The sequence below is a fragment of the Giraffa tippelskirchi genome, chromosome 11 (assembly GCF_054371585.1).
Source record: "Giraffa tippelskirchi isolate mGirTip1 chromosome 11, T2T-mGirTip1v1.2.pri, whole genome shotgun sequence".
Lineage (NCBI taxonomy): Eukaryota > Metazoa > Chordata > Mammalia > Artiodactyla > Giraffidae > Giraffa > Giraffa tippelskirchi.
Window position 1 is genome coordinate 33,283,366 of NC_137285.1, and position 17,248 is coordinate 33,300,613.

General features: G+C 37.2%; 1 protein-coding gene across 5 annotated transcripts in view; it reads right to left on the minus strand.

Annotated features, from left to right (window-relative positions):
* Positions 1-208: 208 nt before the first annotated feature.
* The window catches only part of FSTL5 (follistatin like 5), a 780,511-nt gene continuing 763,471 nt past the window's right edge, over positions 209-17,248 (minus strand). For all 5 annotated transcript variants that reach the window (XM_081538294.1, XM_081538299.1, XM_081538297.1 and 2 more), the window contains one exon: positions 209-2,724. In XM_081538294.1, the coding sequence (XP_081394420.1) occupies positions 2,022-2,724 (703 nt within the window). In that variant the 3' untranslated portion in view covers positions 209-2,021. The remainder of the gene's footprint in view (positions 2,725-17,248) is intronic.

The window sequence follows — 17,248 nt, forward strand, 5'->3', positions numbered from 1 at the left end:
CACATGAATATGAAGGGACAGAGCAACTTAGAATTGATATAATGAAGCTTAATTGTCTTTCTTTAATTGGTCTCACTTTATCTGCCCTCTACCCATCCCATCACTTTCAAAACAATGGGGATATCACCAGTCTGTGTTTGAAGCGCTGGTAGGAAAAACAAAGCAAACATGGGTATTCACATTAAAACACTGACTGAACTCTCAAGGGTTAAAATGTAAGAGGTTTATTCTGTTTTATCAAGCAGTGTCTACAGACAAAGCAGCCACATGGTGTAAGCTACCAAAGAAGGATGTATGAGACAGACTTAGATTAAATCATTAGGTCACAGCCGCTTTATGTGGTTCATGTTCACAAAGAAGAAAATTGCTAAAAAGGAAAGCAGGTAAGTAGAAACATAAGCTAACTTCTGTTGTTTATTAAATCTGCCTCCCATAATGTTTCCTTAAGCTAAGAAGAAATCTACTGTTACCACATGGTTCAGGATGCTATATATACATAAGATAGTACACACTATAAAATTTCAGGTTTCTAAGCAGCTTTACACAATTAAACTTGAGTAAAATTTGTATTTAAAAAAGACCTTATTGGATTACCTTCAGGAAATGGAGGTCATTTCAACAGTACATTAGCATTTTTAGCAACAATAAAACAAAAAATATAATAAGTAAAAAGATTCTCCAAACTATCTAAGCTTTTACTTTAAGCCTGGATAATAATCTGCTTATTTCAATAAACCAAGTCACTAGTTTTAATGCACTTCTACTGGCCTTTTCTTTGCCCTGAAAAATGAAAGCAATGATTTTTCTTCTATTCAGTGTCTCAAATAAGAGGATTAGTTAGGTTTTGAACTTCTACACACAGTGAGAGAGTTGTTTAAGGATTATATAGGAGTTAAGCAGAAGTCATTTGGGAAAGTTATTAAGGAGTGAAGTCCTTTGATGGATTATATTTAAATAGCAAGGTGCTACCCCCTAATTCCCAATTTCTGTTACTAATTGTCCTAAACTGCTAATACTCATCAGTTCTCTAGCCAGGTTTTTTCTCTCTGTTGTTAATTTCCCTAAATGTGGTTTACTCTAAGCAGACACAAATAATGCTGCTATTTTGGAAATAAAAGTTCCTGCTAATGCAACACTGGACTACATCAAAAGAAAAAAAAAAGTCTATTCCACTAATAAGAGATATTTGTAAGCAGTTGACATCCCAGACAAACTTGCATTAAAAATATAATGCACTCTCGTGATTGAAAGCAAAATGAGTCAAGAATACACTGCAAACATATTACCATAATTATTTGCCTCCCTTCCTCCCCATTTTCCATAGCATGCTGCAGATTATACAGTGAGTGTCAAATAGAGTTGGTCACCTGTGTACAGCCTAAGGCCAATTTATGTCTTCAAATGATATTTCATTCAGGGTTAGACAAATGACTGAAGTCTGGGTTTGGTGCAAAAGATGTTCAACTTTTCTCTTTAAATGACAAGAAATTTATAGTGATGAGGGTGGTCAGTATGCAGCTTTTAGCCTTCAGTTTCCTCTTGTGACATTCCCTTCAAGGCACGAAAGATTATAAACAGTGGATGGGACAGAATATTTTGAATTAAGAATTTTAAGGTTCTACAACATCTTTTATTTCTGGTTTAAGCATACCAAACGGACAGAAAAAAATAGATCAATTACCCTCAAGATGAAATGGTGTTTAGAATCATTGGAAATTCCCTGTAGTTATTTTTAATTATTTAAATTCCTATTCTATTGGCAAAAAATATAACAGTAGATTTGGTTCTTATAATTGAAGTAGTTTCTCATTAAATATTTTGTTAACTATTTCTAATCAACCAATATTACTAATTGTGTATGTCTTTGTTTTTTTAAAAAAACAAAACTATTTTATTTGGGCCATCCAAGTAACTGATGTTTGGCTAGGATACAAACTTAGAAAGTTAAACTGTAAATTTAAATAATGGATTAGTGCAGTGTATTGGAAAACTCTTGATTTAATAATTATTTAACAGGGCTTCTAGGCTTCTCCAACCCAGATGACTGTGTTTCCCTTCTCAACTTCAGTGATCTCACAGTTTAACTTATTGAGTCGTCCATCAAGTATAAAGAGAGAGTCCTTGGAAGGAGTCATCAGGTATTGACCAAACAAGCCACTGTCCTGGATTTGCCTGTTCTTCAGATTCCAAGGCCATTCTTCTGCCTTGAGTGGTTCCTTAAGGCTTTTTATCATCTTAACCTTCCCAGAGGCGAGCTCCACAAAGAGCACATCTGTCTGTGTGCTTGAACTACCATAAATGTTGTACTGATGGGCTTCCGTAAAGGATGGCTGAAAGGCCAGGTCAGATATGTGCAGATTAGTGTGAATATCAAAAGCCTCCTGTATCTCTCCTCTGATGGTGATGTACTGGACTCTCACAAGACCTTTGATGTCACTGATGGTGACAAGATAGTGTCCATCTGGAGAGACATATGGAGTGCCCGTCACATCACTGTTGAACCCAATGACCGAGTCGGTGACACCGTCCACCAAGAGCTGTGGGGGAGCCGCCCCAGTGCTGTCGGGTTTGCAGCCAATGAAGTAGTATCCTCCCAAGTGTGTGTATGCTAGTGACTGCGGGATGCATTGATAGTCCTTCAAATTAATAGTCTTGATGTATGACATGGTTTCAAGATCAATCTTTTGTAGTGCAGCTTCATCTTTATGAAGAATAAATCCAAACCTGCAAAAATGAAAATCAAAGTTACGACAGGAAACTCCAAAGGGGTGAAGGAAATGCGCCATGGGCACGTGGAAAGGGGACTCAGAGCCTGGGCATTAGCTGTCAGGCTGTGCAGGAACTGGCGGCTGAATCTTGTTAGAGTCTGCTTTAAATCCCACTGCCCTCCCCCTTCCTTAGGTTGTCCTTTCATTATAGCCAAACAATTATAACTCATGCTAGAGAAAGTAAAATAATTAAAAACAATGTATCTAGTTAATTGGAATAACACATTTTACTTTTATCATCGAGGGCCAAAAAGTAAACACATTTTGCATGTCTCAAAACCCACTGATATTGAATCAACTTAGTTAACGTCTAAGAAAACCAAATGGCAAGCCACTCCGGTGTTCTTGCCTGGAGTATCCCAGGGATGGGGGAGCCTGGTGGGCTGCCGTCTATGGGGTCGCACAGAGTTGGACACGACTGAAGTGACTTAGCAGCAGCAGCAGCAGGAAAACCAGAAAGAATGAAACCCTTGAATATCCATCTTTTCCACTCACTTCACTGACTTCTTATATTGCTTGTGATCATTAAATAAATGTGATACTCATCACTGTTTAGATAAGTATTCATATTTTTCTCATTTTAAGCTCTCTCACCTTAATAGATGCAGATTTGGGGAGTATAGAACTATTAGACTTCTATTTATTGCATTTTAGGATCACCTTAACTACCTTTATGATTTTAACATTTACTTTATTATGTTCTAAATCCAAGTTAAAGCTTCATCCTTGCCATGCTAATACTGTTATAATTATTAATGATACACCTGTGTTGTATTGATCATTTTATATTGAATAATGATGAACTTTGGATATTTAGGGCATTTTTCTATTAAATTTAATTTAAAAATACTAGAGAAACCATGGCTTTGAATATATAGAATTTGTGGGCAAAGTGGTGCCTCTGCTACCTGAATACTACCTGAATGCTAAAGAATTTAAAAGCTCTCAAAATAAAAACCAAGTCCAATTATTTTTGTGTTTTCAGCATCAAAAATACCGTAAAATTTTAAATATAAATAACTTGGCTGACTTATACTTGTCTTAATAAATAATGGACTTGGGCTATTGAAAAGAGGTGTGTTTCTATTCATTAACAGTGATAAAAGATATGTAAGTATGAAGATGTATACCTGTGTTTGGTATCATTTAGGAATTTGCTAATTATTATGGAAGATATTGTCTCTTTTCTATTATATATGATGCATGTGCTCAGAGGCAAAAGCAGTAATTTGCACATTCAATAAAAGCCATAAACCAATCAAGACTTGGTATTTCAGTTCTCTTAACCTTCTGTCTTCAGTTCCCTTTGGGCAATGTTATTTGAATGCTAAAGAGGAAGGAAGAGACAAGCTCTAACTACCTTGAACTAGTTTCACTCTGATACTGAAGGATGCACTCAAGTTTTCTGTGATACAGTCCAGCCTCTTTTGGAGGTAATTAAAATTTTAAAAATGGTTCAGTTAAAAATGCAAAAGCCCCTTGTAGGGTGATAAAATTATATTCCTTTTGGCATCAACGTTGTATGCTCCTTCAGGACTACAGATCTAGCTGCACAAGCAGATGCATTGAGAAAGCCTTCAATTTTTCACTACTGATTTATTGGGTAGGAAGTAGTGTCTCCAATTCAAAATTTCCCCCTAGTACAGATTGATATTCTGAAGTCTCTCACTGTTCATTAGTCTGTGATTATTATTTACAAGGCTCTCAACTGTCACGTCTGCTTAGTATCATAAAATTCTGCATAGTACTAGGCCTAATAGTTTATCTAATATTTGTCAGAATGTCTATAGGAAGTTGCAGACTATCAGAAATGAGAGAGTTAAAATTTATTTTTGTGATCACTTTGTTTATTAGGGAAATACAGCAACTAGGAAAGTTGGACCTCTCAGCACGGCATTGTGTGGATTTGATGTCAGATTTGTTGAAGAGAGTGAGAGTCTTTTCTTCTTTCCCAAATTATTTTATTTTTCTGAGTGTTTAACCAATCTATGATCAATTTGTTTAATAAATTTATTCATTATAAAGTTTATAAGAAGATTCAACTTTAATTACTGCTTTTATGCTTTAAAGTGAGGTTTTGAGGTGATTCAAGTTCAGAGAATTTGTTGTTTTGGATGAAGTAAAGATTTTCAATCTGGGGTGATTTAGTTTCATGACCCAGTTTTTCAACATAATAGATATGTGACCTTACATAAAGTCCTTGACTTCCACAAGTTTCAATTTCCTCATCAGCAGGAAGAGAATAAAAGTAACTTGTTTTGAGAATGAGAATAAATGTATGTTTATTACCAGGAAAATAGTACATTCTCAAGAAATAGAATTTGTCCATGTTTTATATCTTAAGTAATAAGAGTGTTAACAGCCTCAGTAGGGAGGCCAGAGGTCCCCAAGGGACAGGAGGAAATAAATCTCAAGGGGTAGAGTTTTTTCCCTTCTCTGTTGAGGACACCTGGTTCCCCGAGCTTAACTTTTCTCAAACCTTGAACTAACTGATGCGTTTTTCTTATGGAAATGTTTTTCTTAAGCTATGTTAATGAAATTATGTATTTGCTTTGAAATTTGCCTTTCTTCAAATCAGTACCACCTAACATATTTTTCTTTTCTCAAACCTTGGGCTGACAACGGCTCAGTTCAGTTCAGTTCAGTCACTCAGTCATGTCGGACTCTTTACTACCCCATGGACTGCAGCACACCAGGCTTCCCTGTCCATTACCAACTCTCGGAGCTTACTCAAACTCATGTCCATCAAGTTGGTGATACCATCCAACCATCTCATCCTCTGTTGTCCCCTTCTCCTCCCGCCTTCAATCTTTCCCAGCATCAGGGTCTTTTCAAATGAGTCAGTTCTTCCCATCAGGTGGCCAAAGTATTGGAGTTTCAGCTTCAGCATCAGTCCTTCCAATGAATATTCAGGACTGATTTCCTTTAGGATGGACTGGTTGGATCTCCTTGCTGTCCAAGGGACGCCCAAGAGTCTTTTTCAACACCATAGTTCAAAAGCATCAATTCTTTGGTGTTCAGTTTTCCTTAGAGCCCAACTCTCACATCCATACATGACTACTGGAAAAACCATAGCTTTGACTAGATAGACTTTTGCTGGCAAAGTAGTGTCTCTGCTTATTAATATGCTGTCTAGATTGGCCATAACTTTTCTTTCAAGTAGCAAGCGTCTTTTAATTTCATGGCTGCAGTCACCATCTGCAGTGATTTTGGAGCCCAAGGAAATAAAGTCTGTCACTGTTTCCATTATTTCCCCATCTATTTGCCATGAAATGATGAGATCAGATGCCATGATCTTAGTTTTCTGAATGTTGAGTTTTAAGGCAACTTTTTCACTCTCCTCTTTCACACTCTCCTCTTTCACTTTCATCAAGAGGCTCTAAAAGATAATGGCTCAACAAACCAGTATTCATGTCAATTGTTTTATGGCCTGGGATGACACACCATATGCCATTTTATCTCAAAAATGCCTATTGTGGGAGAGGGCCCTGGTCAAACTCCCTCAGCCTGGAGGTGCCTCTCTTATCTGATTAGCAGCTCACTAACAGACATAAAATGGAGAAGGCAATGGCAACCCACTCCAGTACTCTTGCCTGGAAAATCCCATGGACGGAGGAGCCTGGTAGGCTGCAGTCCGTGGGGTCGCTAGGAGTCGGAGACGATTAAGCAACTTCACTTTTACTTTTTACTTTCACGCCTTGGAGAAGGAAATGGCAACCCACTCCAGTGTTCTTGTCTGGAGAGTCTCAGGGACAGGGGAGCCTCGTGGGCTGCCATCTATGGGATCACACAGAGTTGGACATGACTGAAGAGACTTAGCAGCAGCAGCAGCAACAGACGTAAAATGCCTTGCTAAAAACTAACAAGCAGGCACTCTTTTTGTCCCCTTTTGATGTCTGTGTCAAAAGCTTTCTGTACCTCTATTATACTTTAATAAAACTCGGCTACACAAAAAGCTCTGAGTAGTCAAGCCTTGTCTTTGGCCCCAGATCGAAATCCTCCCTTCTTGAGCTCATGAATCCTGGTGTAACACACGGCTTGCAACAGCAACCTTTCAGTAGCATAATTTTCCCTCTGGTATCAAACATAATATTTCTTATGGCATACTAAATTTTTATAATAGATTTTCCATAGATAGAAAAACAAGAACAATTGTCAGTTTTTTCCATATAGCCAGTATTCCCACAATGTTAAAAAAAAGCATGCACTGTTACCCAAACATGATGAGATTTCTCCGTTAGTGAATTCGACAGAGATCACTTTAATAATATAAATTCACATTTTCCTTCTTGCCCTCGCTTGTATCAACAGGATTTACAGCAAGTTCACACCTCACCCAATCACCTAATAGTTCACTTGATCAGGAACAAAGGCAGCCTAGCTCAATCTTTTAGAGTTGTTGTTTCAGTTCTTAGGGAGGGGGTAGAGCAGGTGGCCGTAGAATACTAGTGACTTTGAACTCTGCACAGATGATGGGGTTTCAAATCGATACCTGTCTTACTCAAGGACTTTCACTAAAAATACCAGAAAATTTTGTGGCTGACTTTAGGACCTGGATCTCTGAGAAGATGGAGAGTTGCAGTCATAGTTTATGTCATAACAATTCAGGAGCCTTGCACAGGAAGTGATTTGGCAGAGACAGGAAAAGAACAGATACTTAGAGAGAAACATGATTGAAACATCATGAACCCTAATAAAGAGCAACTGCACAAAGACCTCCAGATCCCACAAGACCAGGGTATAGGTCTTGCCTTTGAATAATGAATGATTTCCCCACATCTTTCGCTAGACAGTCCCTAAATGAGTCTGATCACATAAAATCTCACAAAGCAGTTTTTAAGTCACTCACTCTACAGCATCTGCAATGTTATTCTGCTCCTGTTCTGCTTTCAAATCCATCACCTCAGATGCTACTGAAGGAATCTTATAATTGCAGCTAATGACTTGTATTAATTTGCCATATGGTCAGTCCCAAGAGCAATGATACTCCAAAGCTTACAGTAAAAGTTACTCCAAAGATTTGCAGAAAAACAATTATTTTTATCCCCTGAGTTTTAATTTAGGGTTGCCTCTTACCAGAGTCCATGCAGATTGCCACCTGGACAGTTCTGTTTAAAGCTGACTTCTAATATTAAAGCTGACTTCTGGTCACTAAGGACCAGTCCCCATCTTAGAAGCTGGGAAGTGTTTCTTTATTTAAAAAAATATATATATATTAGAGTATAGTTGATTTCCAGTGTTGTGCTAGTTTGTACTATACAGCAAAATGAATCAATTATACCTATAGCCACTTTTTTAAGAGTTGTTTTTCCCATATAAGCCATTACAGAGTTTTGAGTAGAGCTCTATGTGCTATACAGCAGGTTCTTATGAGTTATCCACTTTATATATAGTAGTATGTATATTTCAGTCCCAATCTCCAAATTTATCCCTCCTCCCCTTTTCCTCCCTGGTAACCATTAGTTTGCGTTTTACATCTGTCTCTATTTGTTTTGTAAATAATTTCACTTGCACACCTTTATTTATTTATTTATTTATTTTAGATTCCACACATAAGCAATGTCATATCATATGTATCTTTATGTGTCCAACTTACTTCATTCAGTAGGGTAATCTTTAGGTCCAAAAGTTTGTTCTTTTTATGACTGAGGAATATTCTATTGTATATATTATAGCACATCTTCTTTACCCACTCCTTTGTTGATGGACAAGGATTCTCTGGTGATTCAGATGGTAAAGAGTCTGCCCACAATGCAGGAGACCCAAGTTCGATCCCTGGGTCAGGAAGATCCCCTGGAGAAGGAAATGGCAACCCACTCCAGTATTCTTGCCTGGAAAATCTCATGGATGGAGGAGCCTGGCAGGCTACAGTCCATGGGGTCACAAAGAGTCGGACATGACTGGGCGACTTCACTTTCACTTTTGTTGACGGACATTTAGGTTACCTCCATATCATGGCTATTGTAAATAGTGCTGCAATGGCTTTGGGGTGCACGTATTAATATCTTTTTGAACCATGATTTTTTTCTGTGGGAAATCTTTCAGATTCACCCACCCCTTTGCTATATGATCTCCTTACTCAAACTCTGTCATCTGCACCTCCACATATTTGAAAACAATCTTTCTATGTACGTCAATGGATGCAAATGGGGAGCAGTAAGTGGAGATTGAGTGTATTTGAGGTTTTATTTAGCCAGATACTACACCCTATTAGTTTAAAAAAATGCTGCAATCCACAAATAAATAAAAGCATTTCCCCCAAATTTTCTGATGTCTCAATTTTAGAAAATATATTGTTTGAACCGTATGGAAAACATACAATCAAGTAAATAATTAGTACTTCATAAAATGCAGGATTAGTAACGTCTTGTTTTTCTAATTGTATGATACGTATCTTGCTTTTCCAACTGGAAGGTAAGAAATGTTTAACAGATAAGGAACTAAAAGTTCCTCTTTTTGTAATGGGCTTCCCCAGTGGCTCAGATGGTAAAGAAACTGCCTGCAGTGTGGGAGACCCAGGTTCGATCCTTGGGTTGGGAAGATACCCTGGAGAAGGGAATGGCAACCCACTTCATATTCTTGCCTGGAGAATCCGATGGATAGAGAAGCCTGGAAGGCTAGAGTCCACAGGGTCACAAAGAGTCCGACATGACTAAGTGACTAACATACACACTCCTTGTAATTAATATATAGCTCCACACACACAATGTGTTGTTGAAATAGCATCCTCCATTGTGCTACAGTCAGCACAGAGTTTTCATGGACACACACCATAAATCTGACACGAGCCATCATTCACTAGGTTATGAATTCTTTTATATTTACTTGTTTTCTATTATCCCAGACTGACCCTTGTAAGAAAAGATTGAATGTTGTTGCCACTCAAGTACCATAGGATTTAGTTTTTATCTGAACTTCACATAAATAGCTCAATAAACTATACCTGTTCATAAACAGTGGTCATATTCACATTGGGAAGAGGGGAAGCACAGAGAAATAGAATTGATGCATTTAGTAGAGATTTACAACAAGAGCAAGAACAGTCTCCAAATTATCCTAAAGCTTAGATGTGTTTGACAAATGATAATACTTTGATGTTTTCTGTTTTCAACACACAGTTTGAAAAGCTGTAAAATGAACACCAGGATGCCCTCCTGCCTGACTTTCATAAGTATATTTTAGAAATTCTGTATTAAAGATTTTAGGTACATCACCTCTCCCTTGCTTTCATTTTTTTTCTTAAAAAGAAGTAAAATGTATTTATGAATATGAAATCTAATATTGTCTTCCTTCTCTCGTACCTTATTTTTCTGTGGTGTCGAGAATTTGATTCTTCTAGAAAAAACTGACATGTAAATATATAACTTAATTTCACTATATTGAGAATGTCTAATTTCTTGACAGAATTAACACAGTATCTGAAGGTCTATAACTGGAGTGAGGATTATAACATACATAGATTTCTAATTGAGATCATTTGACAATTGATATGAAACAAATATGTACATTTGCAAGTTGGGAAAAGGAAAACTCTTGACTCTTTGCCTGAAATGAATGCTTCTTTGCATAACATTTGCTTCTGGTAAAGGTGTGGAAAATGTCTCTAACTTTTAGTTACTATTAAAATATTTTTAATAACTGCCATGTACTGAATGTGTGTGCCCTATACACTCACTTCCCTCCACATTCACATATGGAAGCTCTAATTTTTCATGTGATGGCTTTTGGAGAAGGGACTTTTGGAAAGAATTATATCATGAGGGTGGAACACGGATAAATGAGACAGTGCCCTTATGAGAGACATAAGAGAAATGATCTCCCTTTTCCTCTCTGCTGTGTGAGGATGCAGCAAGATGATAGTGGTCTGCAAACCAGGAAGAACCCATCTGGGCTGTTACATGGCCTCTGACTTTCCAGCCTCAGAATGGTGACAAATAAATTTCTGTTGTTAGAGCTATCCAGGTTCTGATATTTTCTTAAAGCACTTTAACTGACTAAGACAGACATTGGTACCAGAAGTGGGGATGCTATTAGAAAAGTGTGACAGCAACTTTAAAGCTGAGTCATGGCTAGAGGCTGGGGGAGCTCTGAGTTCCTGTGAGAAAAAGTCAATACTGCTATGAAGGGTTTGTTAAAGGTAACTCTCATGAAAGCCCAGGAATGAAAAAAAGGAGAGAAAGCCTCTGTCTTCTTAGAGAATACAACAGAAACCACGAGCAAATGTGGAAATATGGACGGTAGAGGTCATTCTGATGAGGTCTCAGATGGTAGTGAGGAAACATCATTGGAAATTGGGGTGGACCATCCAAAGCCCTGAGGGTACAATCCCTCACTATGCAGAGCTGCAGAGGCAGAACAGCCATTCCAGTGGGTCTGGAAGGCACTGCTGCTGCTGCTGCTAAGTTGCTTCAGTCGTGCCCGACTCTGTGCGACCCCATAGACGGCAGCCCACCAGGTTCCTCCGTCCCTGGGATTCTCCAGGCAAGAACACTGGAGTGGGTTGCCATCTCCTTCTCCAGGGGATCTCACTGACCCAGGGATCGAATCTGGGTCTCCTGCATTGCAGGCAGATTCTTTACCAACTGAGCTATGAGGGAAGCCGCATTTCAAACGTAGGGAAAAAAATAAGCAACATAGTCAGTGACAGTGAGTACAAGCTGCTTTGCACTACAAAAGCAACATGCAGAAAGTGGAGGTATTTATTTCATTGTTTTGAGCTCCTTGAGAGGCGCCGCATTGGGTAGCATATCTGCCGTCCTTGTATCTATAACACAGAGCTTTACATGTAAGAGGCACTTGTCATCTCATGCATTATTCTTGAGATAGCTTCCTAAACTTCTCTCAAGCACTTCTCTCAATCACATTTCAATCTCCTTCACACAGAGTTTCCAGGATAACCCACAGCACACACATAATCCCTCAAAAGAAGAGCAGACAAGAAAACTTCAGTGTCTGCCTGTTACCGATGGCCCTGAAGACACATTATTGTTCCAGCACTGGCCCCGTTTTTCATACCGTCTCTATTCAGCCACTCTGTTCTTCCATCTAAATCATATATATTTGCCTTTACATATGAAACAATTTTTCTAACTATAACATATATATTTTTGTATTGCAGTCTTTAAATCTAGAGGCTAAAAAATAATGCACTGGGAAAAGCAGGGAAAGTATCAGAAAACAAAAAGAATATGCTCATAAAGGGAAGAGATTAAGTTCCTGAATATTGACCAGTCCTTAGTACTACGTCCTTGAGGACTCTTTGCCCTGAAGGACCTGTCCTTGGATCAAACACCTACGTTAGTTTCCTAACTGTTCTCCACTCCTGTCCTCTGGGACTATAACCTCTATACCAACTGCAGTGGCATCACCCCAATGAAAATCAGGGTTTCATCTGATCCCCTCTCTTTTTAATGGATTCTGTTGTACTCAGAACAAAATGTAGCCTGCTCTCCTTCTCCAAACCCATCTCCTCTCTCGAGCCATAGTGGCCTGTGGGCCACATGGCAGACCTGTCAGAAGGATTTCTGTTCAATAAGTTTGAGCTCACAGTTACCTCTTGATAAGATACTTGGCTTGATTGTACTCACATTTTTTTTTCAGTTAGTATCTTTTTACAAACACTTGCTACATTATTGTTGTCAATAACTTCACATTCTAGTTTTCTCAATTTTTGATGCATTTTAGTGCACCTGAGTAGTTGCCGGGATTCCGATCATCACTGGGTACTTGTAGATATTAGTCTCCAATCCCTGAAATTAGAAACCCGGTCCTGAATTCTGTGATCTCATCCAAGAACTACTTGGGGAAGTTCTGCTCAGTTACAGCAGGCATTCCTTCAATCAGCAGTATATAATTCCCATTTTTCATTCTCTATCAATGTCTATAAATTCCTTCTTTGAAGGACTATTGAGAGCATTGTAAATATTGTACATAAAGTACCCAGTAGACTGCTTGGCACAAAACATAAATAATATTTACTGATAGAGTTATTGATTTTTTTTTTAAATAAAAATGTTTGTTTATTTGTCTGTATCATGTCTCAGTTTCAGCATGCGGGCTCTTCATTGCAGTACATGCATTCTCTAGTTGTGGCACATGGGCTCTGGAGCATGCAGGCTCAGTAGTTGCATCATGTGGGCTTAGGTGTCCCTGTGGCATGAGGGATCTTAGTTCCCTAACCAGGGATTGAACCCACTCCTCCTGCACTGCGTGGTAGATTCTCAATCACTGGGCTACCAGGAAAAGGGTCACGAGATTTCTGAACAGGAAAACTAGATTTTCCTCCTGTACTAATGAGAATCTTCTTAAAGCTCCAGAACCAATTTTCTTATTTATATTGCCAGATTATTCCAGAAACCAGCTAGGTTGGGAGTTACGCCAGAAAAATTGAAGCTAGGCATCCAAGGGGGCTTGGCAAATGTATGCAGGTCCTGGCATAGCTCAGGGAATCTGAGCTTCTACACTGGGCCTTAGGGTTGCCTGTATTGTCTGCTCTCAATTTAATTTAGCTGACCATGTAACCAAAAAAAGAACAAAAAGAAAAAGTGGGCAATTTGAAGCAGGAATTCAGCGGGCAGAAAAAAAGTGGGCAAAAAAGAAGGCTTTCAGCGGGCAAAAACCAAAAGCGGGCAAAAAAGCGTGCATTTCCTGCAGGAGGCCTAAATGCTATTCTTCAACACATCTTAAGGAGTTCACTTTTCAGAACTACATCACATCATAATGCAACACATTTATTTCTTGGAGAGGAGAGTATAAGCTTTCAAACACATGGCTTCTTAGCCAGGTGCAGCCTTGGAAAGGACCTGTTGACTGAAATGCATTGCAGCATATTACAATCCAATTGCAGCTTCACTTATCTGTTGGAAAGGCATTTATATTGCACTTATTACCTAGTACCTGTTAAAGCTGTTATGGAGATCACAAGGAAGAAATAATTTTTATGCTCCTTTTAGTTTGCTATAAATTCAGAAACAATTTTGCTTGAGCAGCTGATCTGTGAATTAATAATAAGGGACTATAACTTTTTTTCACTACAGTATGTCAAGTACTTCCTTTGTGTTTAAAAATTGATGAGGCTTAAAACTCCATTTCTTTACAGGAAACAAATTTCAAAGGCCTATGGGGTAATCACCACTTCCTTTATATGGAAATTTCCTTCTAAGATCACACTTTGGCTGGTACAAAATAAATAAAAAGTTTACCTTTGAGTTCAGCATGACATAAAGTATTATATTCTTTTTTAAGGACTTCCTGAAAAAATTCTGTGAACAACCATGTGAAGAATAGTTTCTAGTCAAATAGATCATGCTTTATCTCAGAAATGCTATCTAAAGAAATAATTAACTGAGACTTTTCATCATGTGTATAACCCTCTCAGTTGCTTTCATTGGCTCTGTTTTTGGATTTTCAAAACTACTATTATTGAAGTGAAATGATTCTCTGTCTCATGTTTTTTTATTCAGTATTATCTTGAATTTTTCAAGACTAAGACACTGGTGAAATGAACATTCTACCATTGGTATCATTAACCAGATACAGGCCATGATGAAAATATCCTCTTCTTCAGATACAATGTTTTATTCCTATACATAGACACATGGCAGCTGAACCAAAGTCAACTTGAAGGTACCCAAGGCAGGAAGCAAGATTTCACCTTTTCTCGTATTTTATATGGTTTATCATCAGATGCAGATGTTGTTCAGGAGAGGACAACACGTTCGCCAAGGTCCAAAGATTGTCCAGATTATTCATGTAGTGAGACTAATTCTTAAACTAGTTTTAACATACTTATTTTGACATTGGAAATAGATTGTTCATCTATTCAAAACATTCAATTACTCTTTACTGGAGTCATACAGCATGAAATGAATAATATAAAGTCCTGAAGGGAAATAGTCTACTTCTTAAGGTTTTATTTTTGAGAAGCAGTGAGAAAAATTCTTCAATATGGTCTGTAGGAGGCCTGAATTTTCCTTTATATAAAGACAAGCTTATACCTCTTTTTCTCCACTGCTTTAAAATTAAAAAAAAAATGCTTTCATCTTCCTCTTTTCCCATTTTAACTCTTTATTTATTTTCCTATAGATATTTTCCTATAGAAAGGGAATCTTGCTTTTTCCCCATTTTTTTTTTTTTCCCTAGTGCTCAGTATGCTGATAAGATTTTGTAAATATCCAGTCTCTAAAAGTAGAGATTGGAAGTTAAGTCAGAAAGGAGAAAAACACTACTTTATATTTCTGCAAATACATACTCTGCAAATGAGCTTCAATATTGACCAGTTTAAAATTAAAAAAAAATTATATGATGTTGGTAGAGTTTTAAAAAGCAGTCACTGAAGTTAGAAAGTGTATCTAGGAAAGAAAATATTTTTATACCATAAAATATTGATATCTTGACTAATGTTTAAGTTTTCCATATTTAGATACTAACTATGTTATATTACGAAAAATATCAAATCTAATGATCATGAAGTGTGTCAGCTTCTGGTGTTACTCAAACAGGATAAGTTTAGGGTTGATTTGTCATTAAAACTGTATTTGGTAATGTACTGAATTGAGCTGTGTTACCAATACCACAGACATTTGGATGATTATGTATTATATCTTAACAGCTATTCATTGCTGAGGAAGTCCTTATTTCAAAGAACATTTGTCCCCTTTGAGAGAATGATTAACACTTGGTAGTCCTTTTATCTATACAGGACTGCATGGTGACCACAAGGCATTAGAGAGAAGAGCAGAGAGCATGAGGCTCTGGTTTAAGTCAGTCTTAAGACCCGAGAGTTTGCTTTGGAGCTGGAGGGACTTTGGAGATGATTTGGCTCAATTCCTTCATTTTACAGATGAAAATCTTGAAACCCAGTGAGATTAAAGGATATACCTGAAGTCACACAGTTCACTTATTGAAGAGCTTGGACTGGAGCCTATGTTCTTAAATTCTGTTCTGCTCCTGTCTCAGGAAAGGGATGTTAACAAGCAAAGCTTTAAATTACTGTGGGAGATATTTTTTAGAAGATTGGCTGCACTTTCTTTTTATTTTTTTAAGTATAGCTGATCTATGATGTTGTATTAGCTACAGGTATACAGCCAAGTGATCAAACCATACACATATATATCTATTCTTCTTCAGATTCTTTTCTTTTACAGGTTAGATTCTTTTCTTTTACAGGTTATTACTAAGTGTTGAGTATAATTTTCTGTACTATACAATAAGTCTTTGTTGATTACCTGTTTTATATGTAGTAGTGAATATCTGTTAATCCCCAAATCATAATTTACTCTGTCACCCTCCTTTACTCTTTGGTATCCACACGTTTGTTATCTATGTTTGTGGGTCTGTTTCTGTTTTGAAAAATAGGCTCAACATCACTAATTATTAGAGAAATACAAATCAAAACTACCATGAGCTATCACCCCGCACAAGTCAGAATGGCCATCATTAAAAAGTCTATAAATAACAAATGCTGGAGATGGTGTGGAGAAAAGAGAACCTTCAATATTGTTTGTGGGAATGTATATTGGTAAAGCCACCATGGAGAGCAGTATGCAGGCTCCTTAAAAAAAAAAAAAGAAAGAAAAAACTAAAAATACACCTACCTTACGATACCACTCCTGGGCCTGTATGTGGAGAAATAATTTAAAAAAAAAAATTTAAATTGGTTGTTGTTATCTAGTTGTTCAGTCATGTCCAACTCTTTGCAACCCCATGAACTGCAGCACACCAGGCTTCCCTGTCCTTCCCCGTCCCTGTCATTTTTTACCCTCTATGTATTGGCACATAGAGGGGAAAAAAAAAATGTTAACTATTTTGGAGTGTTTAAGATTATAAACCATCAAAAGGTGCCAGAAAAAGTACTTAAAGAAAAAAAAATACATTATTTTCTAGCTAGTATCTCAATCTATATTTGCTTAATATTATTTTCTTGTGTAACTTATAGACATTTGTATATCTTCATATTCTTCACTATATGCAGATTCAACTTACTAAAATGGGTTAACTATATATAGTAATTCTGTTCACATAACATTTATTTAATAACCATTGTCTGTTAGGTATTGTATAAAGTGAATGGTTTTACAAATTCTACTAGCTTACCTCAAGAAGCTTAATATCTAGAGAGAGTATAAGGATAAACAAAATCCTCTGATATAAAAAAAAAATGTAATGAGGCTTTAATGGCTATAATCATTATCACTTTTGAGAATTTAGGACATGCACAGAGAATTATAGATACAGTTAGGGGATAGTCCAGGAAAAATTTGGAAAAATTCCTTAGAACTAACAGGCACAATTTGATGTGGGTCTTCAAGGAAAGGCAGAACCTTGTAGTCAATATGAAGGTAGATATTTTTAGCACAGAAATTACTCCAAGTTCATTTCTATGACATTCTCCTTTGCTCTTCAAGCTTGAGGACACAAGTCTTTGAATAGAACTAAGCAATCATACTTTGATCTCTAGCTATGAGTGACTTGAAAATAAT